General features: G+C 52.1%; 1 protein-coding gene across 3 annotated transcripts; it reads right to left on the reverse strand.

The window, feature by feature from the left end:
* Positions 1-3,428: 3,428 nt before the first annotated feature.
* On the reverse strand, positions 3,429-6,991 carry TP53 (tumor protein p53). Of its 3 annotated transcripts, XM_065896984.1 has the most exons (11): positions 6,918-6,991; positions 6,759-6,780; positions 6,597-6,669; positions 6,412-6,539; positions 5,806-5,992; positions 5,613-5,725; positions 5,273-5,382; positions 4,794-4,930; positions 4,633-4,706; positions 4,099-4,205; positions 3,429-3,510 (listed from the first exon to the last, which is right to left on the reverse strand). In XM_065896984.1, the coding sequence occupies exons 1-11, from the start codon at positions 6,989-6,991 to the stop codon at positions 3,429-3,431; spliced, it is 1,107 nt and encodes a 368-aa protein (XP_065753056.1). The 3 variants fall into 3 exon arrangements, with proteins under 3 accessions (XP_065753056.1, XP_065753055.1, XP_065753057.1); XM_065896983.1 differs by having other exon boundaries at positions 6,412-6,669; XM_065896985.1 differs by lacking the exons at positions 3,429-3,510; positions 4,099-4,205 and adding an exon at positions 4,274-4,305 and having other exon boundaries at positions 4,632-4,706; positions 6,412-6,669.
* Between the last annotated feature and the right edge of the window lie 460 nt (positions 6,992-7,451).

Raw genomic sequence — 7,451 nt, forward strand, 5'->3', positions numbered from 1 at the left:
TTAATTTGTTTTTATTTATTTATTTATTTTTGGCTGCATTGGGTCTTCGTTGCTGTGCGTGGGCTTTTCTCTAGTTGCGGTGAGCAGGGGCTACTCTTTGTTGCGGTACACAGGCTTCTCATTGCGGTGGCTTCTCTTGCTGCAGAGCACGGGCTCTAGGTGCGCGGGCTTCAGTAGTTGTGGCACGTGGGCTCAGTAGTTGTGGCTCGCGGGCTCTAGAGCACAGGCTCAGTAGTTGTGGCACACGGGCTTAGTTGCTCCGCAGCATGTGGGATCTTCCCGGACCAGGGCTCGAACCCATGTCCCCTGCATTGGCAGGCGGATTCTCAACCACTGCACCACCAGGGAAGCCCGCTCCATTACTATTTTAATTAAGGTGTTTTTTTTTTTTTAAAGGAGTGGCTGCTGTAATTTAATCAAATTCCTTTCAGCATCTGTTGATATGATCATATTTTTCTCCCTTAATTTGTTAATGTAATGAATAATGTTGATAGATTCTCTATTAAACCAACTTTATGCTCCTGGAATAAGCCCTACTTGGTTATAGTGTTAATACTCTTTTGATTCATCAATGTATTCTGATACTATTTAGAGATTTTGTATCTCTATAAATTAATTTGGCTTCTAGTTTTTTAGTATCTTGATCAGGTTTTAATATTAACAAAACCACAATAATTTTACATGAATTGGAGATTCCACTCTTCCTATGGTCTGGAATAGTTTAAATAATATTGGATCAATTGGCCCTCGCTTTTTTTTTTTCCTCAGTCAAGCGCTTGAGTTTTTCTTTTCTTTTAAAGTGTTTTGTTTTTTTTTAAAGCCCTACTTTTGAATCTATCCTTTCAACCAAGATTGCTTTCTCTTTCAATAAGTTATATCTTTAATTTTTAGGATGCATGCTAGGTTGCTTTCTCTTCCTTTTCTTTTTTTAAATAGTGAAAGCATTTATGGCTTGACATTTTCCTCATTATACAACTTCTGCTGGGTGTTATAGATTTGGGGACCCCTGTGTTCCTGAAGTCAAGGAGGTAAGTTTTTATAATTATTCCAAACCTTAGTGGGACAGGACTTGGGCTCTCTGAGCCTGAGGGCAGGGGCCATGTCTGCCACAGGCCCCCACAGCCTAGAACAGTCCTGGGCACAGAGTAAGGCAACAACCAATGAATATCTGCTGGCTAGATTGTTAGAGGAATGAACACAACCAGAGGGGAGGAAGTGAGCAAGTGGGACCAGAGAGGTCAGGGACTCATTGGAGGTCACACAGCTTAGTAGAGTTGGCCTGAAAACCTAGGACTAATAATTCTCAGACCAGTAATCTATCAGCTCACAAAGGGATTGGCAGAGCCAGAATGGATCTGCTTTCTGAAGCAGTACAGCAGAAATAAAAACAGAGCTAAGGACACACTCGAGAGAAATGCTGAGCATACGGGGGTGCCGGACACTGGTCAGAAAGAGAGCTTCAAGGTGACCTGTCTACAGGAGTGAGACGATGGAATGAGTTTCAAGTGCTCTGGTTTGCCAAGGGCCCGGCTGGTAGGGAGAGATGGTAAAGTTAAAGGTCTCTAAAAGAGGTGGTTCTGGGTCTCCTGGGGAGTGTTTGGCATTCCCCAGCAGGGAAGAAAAAAGGTGGTTTTGAGGCCAGGGAGGGCGAGTGGCTTCACAGCTGTCTGGGATCCTCGGGGTAAGCCAAGGGACTCCCACAGGCACTTTAAGCCAGGTTGAGAGGACAGTGGCCCCAGAAGCCCCTTTGGCTCTTACTCCCCTCTCTCTGACCCCAGGGTGGCAGGATGAGCCACGTCCCCACTGTCCGGCCATCCCTCCGAGCACTGGCTCAGGCTGCAGTGGGTGATGGGGAGAGCTCGCCCCCAGCCCTCTTCCTTGGGAGCTGGCAGCACTAAGGGACAGAATGGTTGGGGAGAGTGCTGGGTTCCCCAGGCTCAACTCTCCTCCCTACCCCAAGAAGCCCTTTGAAAGGTTTTCCTGGCAGAGTTTAAAGCTTCAATTCATTCAGCTGGCTGGCATGAGGCCCGGATGAGGGGATGCTGGGAAGGCCCCAGTCCCACATCCCAGCCCTCACCTTAGTCGCCCCCACTTCCTGGGGACCCCGGCTGGCAGGCCTCCCCCTGCTCTCCTCATCCATTAGCAGCCGCCCTCCTTCTCCTTGGGCACCCAGGTATCCTGCCCCTTTCCCGTGGAGCAGATGGCCACCCCAGAGGCTCAGGCTTGCTAAATCAGACATAAATCCCATAATCCTTGGTGAGAGGCTGAGAGGGGGCAGAAGCCCAATCCTAGAAGCAGGAGCAGAAGACCTTGTGCCAGCCTTGGCAGGAGAGGAGAGGGGGACAGTTGGTTCCCGAGTTATGAATGGAGTCACCCCTTCCCTTATTGTCATGCAGCCTGCGGACTGACCCAGTCTCCAGGCTTTGTTCTCCTCCCGGAACCCGGGCGCTGGGCCCCCCAAACATGCTCCCTGAAGACTCAGGTGGCTGCCTCCCAAATGCACCCCCTTCTTCACCCCTGCACTGTGGGCCCCAGGCACCCTGCACTGGCACCGATCTCTCAGACACACAGGTGGTAGCAAAGTTTTATTGTAAAATAAGAAATCAATATAAAAATGGGATATAAGAAGGGAAGAGGAAGGGTGCGGGTGACAAATGCAGATGTGCCCTGCAGAGTACAAAAGAAATCTGCCTGAGCATTTGGGGGAAATAAAACAGATCTCGGTAGATACACCAGGGATGGAATCCTCCAGGACGTGGGATAGGGTGAGATTTCCCCTTGGGTGCTGAGGTTCACCAAGAGGTTAGATAGGATTTGGCGGGGCCAGGAGCCAAGGCACTTGGAAATTCCTTCCCCTTGCCCAGCCATCCAGTCATAGAAACTATCAAATCATCCATCAAGGGGGACACAGAACCAGCACCCACAAAGGCACTAAGTCCCAGACATCATGTAATAAAAAGATGGTTTGGGGGTCAGACATACGTTATTTCATTAACCCTCACAACAAACTCCGTGAGGTAGGTATGATTATCAGCATTTTGTAAATGTGGACGATCAAGTTCGGAGAAACTCAACAACTTAAGATAGCTTCCATGGCTAGTATGGTAGAGAACTGGACTTCCAACCCAGTGTGTTGCTGGTTATAAAATGTTCCTCACATGCAGGAACGTTTTCCAACCTCTCTCAAATGCTCCCCACAGTAAAAACCTTAAAAGCTAAGCTGGAAGGCCCCAGCTACCTCCCCCAAAAACCACGAGTGCAGGCCAACCTCTTTAGCAGAGCCCCAGGCCAAGCAAACGGAAGAATTCCAGGATGTTTCCGAGGCACACCTGCACCAAGCAGAGGTTTAAGCCCCTGAGACCCAAAAAATGGCAGGGAAGGGAGGAACGAGGGTAGGGGTGTCAATAGAGGACAGGAAGCAGAAGATGTCAGTCTGAGTCAGGCCCTTCTCTCTTGAACATCAGTTTTTTATGGCGGGAGGGAGACTGCCCCTTCTTAGACTTCAGGTGGCTGTGAGGAGAGAGGGGGAGGGGAGATGACATCATCTGACTGAGAAGCTCTGGGCCCCTCTTCCTGGACCTGGGCTTTGAAGGGCCTGAGGTGGGAGCAAGGAGAACTTAAGTTAAAATGGTCACCACCAATGGCACACATGCTGACTGAGCACCTTGGGGTACTTGTGGGTATTAACCTCTCAGTCTTCCCTTATCCCATTTGACAAATGAGGAAACTGAGCCTGGGAAGGGAAGTAACAAGGCCACAAAGGACTCCTCAGTACTTTGCAGGGCAGAGGATCTGACCCCAAACTCTGACACTGTGTCCTATACTCTGTGTCCTATACTGTGTCCTATACTCTACACAGTTATCAGTCCCCTATTTGAGACCCTAGCTCTGAGGGTCTAGGGGTTGCTAGAAATGGCAAAGAAATATCCATGCCCCTGGACCCCCGGAGGCAGGAAAGTAGAGGAAGACTAAAGAATGTTTGGGCAGGGCTGGGACCCAATGGCAGGGTTCCAGCCTTTTACCTTGAAGGCAGGATTAGAATGGAATCCCATGGTTTTCCAACACAGGAAGGCAGGGGAGGGGACCCGGGTCACTCACCTAGAGTGAGCCCTGCTTTCCCCTGGCTCCTTTCCAGCCTGAGCATCCTTCAGCTCCAAGGCCTCATTCAGCTCTCGTAACATCTCAAAGCGTTCACGCCCACGGATCTGTGGCAGGGAAGGAAGGGGATAAAGAAGTATTAGGCAAAATCATAGAAACCGTTTTTATGCTCTCTTTAACAATTTTCTTTTTGGAAGAGGCTTCTTTAAAATGTGTGTTAAGGTACAAGCTGGCGTTTGAAGTCAGGCACAACCAGGAGCCATTGTCTCAAGGCACCACTGCCCCCTGATGGCAAATGTCCTAAATACAGGCAAAGCAGTCAAGAAGAAAATAGCATTTGGAGTGCTAGACTTGAAACTTAAATCTGTCAACCCAATAATATTAACTACAAGAGTCAACGCCATGGACAGGGAAAGGATGTCTAGAGAAACTGGGCTTAACCTCACATCTGCTACATTTATATTTTTTCTTCCCTTATCCAACCCCCACTGAGTGGTGGCAAGAGCCTGCATCTCTCTCTCTCAGGCTTGGTACCTGAAGAGTGAAATATTCTCCATCCAGTGGTTTCTTCTTTTGCGGTGGAGAGGAGCTGGTGCCGGTAGGCAGTGCTGGAATATAGGCAAGGAAAGGCGAGAAAAGAGTGAATCTTGGGCAGAACTGCACCCTCTCTGCCTCCTCTTGTCCTGCCTGCTTACCTCGCTTAGCGCTCCCAGTGGGCAGCTCAGGGCAAGACTGCCCCTTCTTGTGGAAATTTTCTTCCTCTGTGCGGCGGTCTCTCCCAGGACACGCACAAACACGCACCTCAAAGCTGTTCCGTCCCAGCAGATTACCACTACCCAGGTAAGAAGAGGGAAGCAGAAGGCAGTAAGGAGGGTGGGCTCCGCCTCCCCGTTCTCCTGTAAACCAGGCCCCACCTACTCCCAACCACCCCCATCCTACATGGATCCTAAGGTCCAGCTCCAGGAAGATTGAGAAGCCACAGGCTGGAGAGATCGCAAAGCCGGAGAAAAGAGAACTGGGAGGGAGCAGCAGAGGAAGTCTACCAAGGGGATGCAGTGAGGGAAAGATGGCTGGTAGCATGGAAGAAAGTGGTGAAGGGCAGAGCCCAGGGGACAGAGAGAGGCAGAGCTTAGGGAGGAGCATGCCAGCGTGGAGGGCGGCGTGTTGTCCCTACTTGGAGTCTTCCAGTGTGATGATGGTGAGGATGGGCCGCCGGTTCATGCCTCCCATGCAGGAGCTGTTACACATGAAGTTGTAGTGGATGGTGGTACAGTCAGAGCCAACCTGGGAGAGAGCACAGGCCCCAGGTGAGGCTATGCAGCCCCGGGGAAGCTGTTAGCCTTTGTGAGCCTCTGTTTCCTCACCTGTGGAATGGGGATAACCCATCTGCTCTGCACACCTCACCAGGTTGTGGGAGATCAAGGGAGGAGAAAGCCCTCCATCTCCCACCTGGATGGTCACTGACAAACCCCTCTGGCCCCCTTCCCCCAGAGACCCCAGTGGCCAAACCAGACCTCGGGCGGCTCGTAGGGCACCACCACGCTGTGTCGAAAAGTGTTTCTGTCGTCCAAATACTCAGCACGTAAATTCCCTTCCACCCGGATGAGATGCTGAGGAGGGGCCAGACCTGAGAGCAATCATGGAGGAATTAGGGGTTTGGGGGCTCCGGGCACCAGCCTTGCCCATCCACAGCCCCCCGCTGCTCACCGTCGCTATAGTCAGAGCAGCGCTCATGGTGGGGACAGCGCCTCACAACCTCCGTCATGTACTCTGACTTCTTATAGATGGCCATGGCGCGGACCCGGGTGCCGGGCGGGGGTGGTGAGCTGACCCACAGCTGCACCGGGCAGGTCTTGGCCAGCTGGCAAAACAGCTTGTTGAGGGCAGGGGAATACTGGAGGAGAAGGAAGAATGAATGGAAGGTCAGGACACAAGTACCTAGGGGTCAAATGAACAAACACTGCATAAGTACTGACTGGAAGCCATGTCCTGTGGGGGAAGGGTAGCTAGAGATGGCACGGTCAGGCTCCTACATCCCAGCTTACTTACAAAAGCCAAAGAATGAATGAGAGTGAAGAAAAAAGAAAAAAAGAATGGCCTCATGACAGACGCTGAGAATGTGATGGGAAGGATGAAACCCCAAGGTCAAGGGGGGAAATGCAACTTTGGGACTGGGGTCAAAGGTCATAGACTAACTAGGTAAAATGTAAAAAGGCTGAAGTGGAACCCTAGAGTTCCGTACAGAGAAACCCTGGGGCACAGGGGCCACACATCAAATTGTCACAGGGAAGCCAGCCCCTCAGGGCCACTTACCGTGCAGGTTACAGACTTGGCTGTTCCGGAATGTAGGAAACCTAGATGGAACCCATAGCTGCCAGGGTAGGTCTTCTGGGAAGGGACAAAGGACGACAGGGGCCAGGAGGTGGCTGGTGCTGGGGCGGCTGGGGTGGGGGCAGCTGGCGCAGGGGGCTCTGGCATTTGGGGGGCTTCATCTGGACGTTCATCCAGCCAGTTTGCGACGTCTTCTGGGGACAGCAGCAGGTCATCCACGGCTGGGGAGAGCTCAGAGGACTGTGGACGGGAGAGACAAGAGTCAGAAGGCCAGGTTCTCAGCCCCCAGCTCTGCAGCCCCTGGGCCCTTCTCGCAGCCCAGCCCTTACCAGAAGGTTGTTTTCAGGAAGCCTGTAAGACAAGAGCAGAAAGTCAGTACTGTTTTTTGCTTCTCACAGGTCTCTACTTAGGGGGCTGGGGACTCGGGTGGGGCAGGGTTATTAGAGGCTCGGCAGTGAACCTGCCCCTCCCTCCAGACCTCCACTTACAGTTTCCACAAGTCTGAAAACGTCTCCTGACTCAGAGGGGGCTCCACGCCGAGTTCTGCCTGCGACTCCTCCATTACAGCTCCCTGGGAGGCAGTGTGGCCACTGGGGGGAGAAAGGCGAGGATCCAGTGTGAGACATACCCAGCCCAGGGTCACCTCGCCCTGAGGCGAGAGGGAGCCCTGTGTGCAGACCAAGCCAGGGTGTTGAGGATCTGCTACGGGGGCAGGACCCCCCCCCCCCACACCGACTCCTCACCACACAGAGAGGGACTTCCAACCCTCCCACCATTGAATCCAGAAGCCTTCCTCAGTGTCTACCTATTTCTGCTCTCCTTTGTGGTAATAAGGCTGAAGCAACTCTCAGCCCACTCCCTCCATCTGGGGTAAGATACCTCCCTTGACCCGCCCATTCCCCACCTGCTCCCTTGGGACGGCTCCTCACCCCCGGCTTACAAATCCCTCAGGACCCAGGCCCTGCCCACCTCTTTGACCTCATCTCCTAGCACCCTCTCCTTTCTCCGGTGCTTGAGCTCCA

The sequence above is a fragment of the Phocoena phocoena genome, chromosome 19 (assembly GCF_963924675.1).
Source record: "Phocoena phocoena chromosome 19, mPhoPho1.1, whole genome shotgun sequence".
Lineage (NCBI taxonomy): Eukaryota > Metazoa > Chordata > Mammalia > Artiodactyla > Phocoenidae > Phocoena > Phocoena phocoena.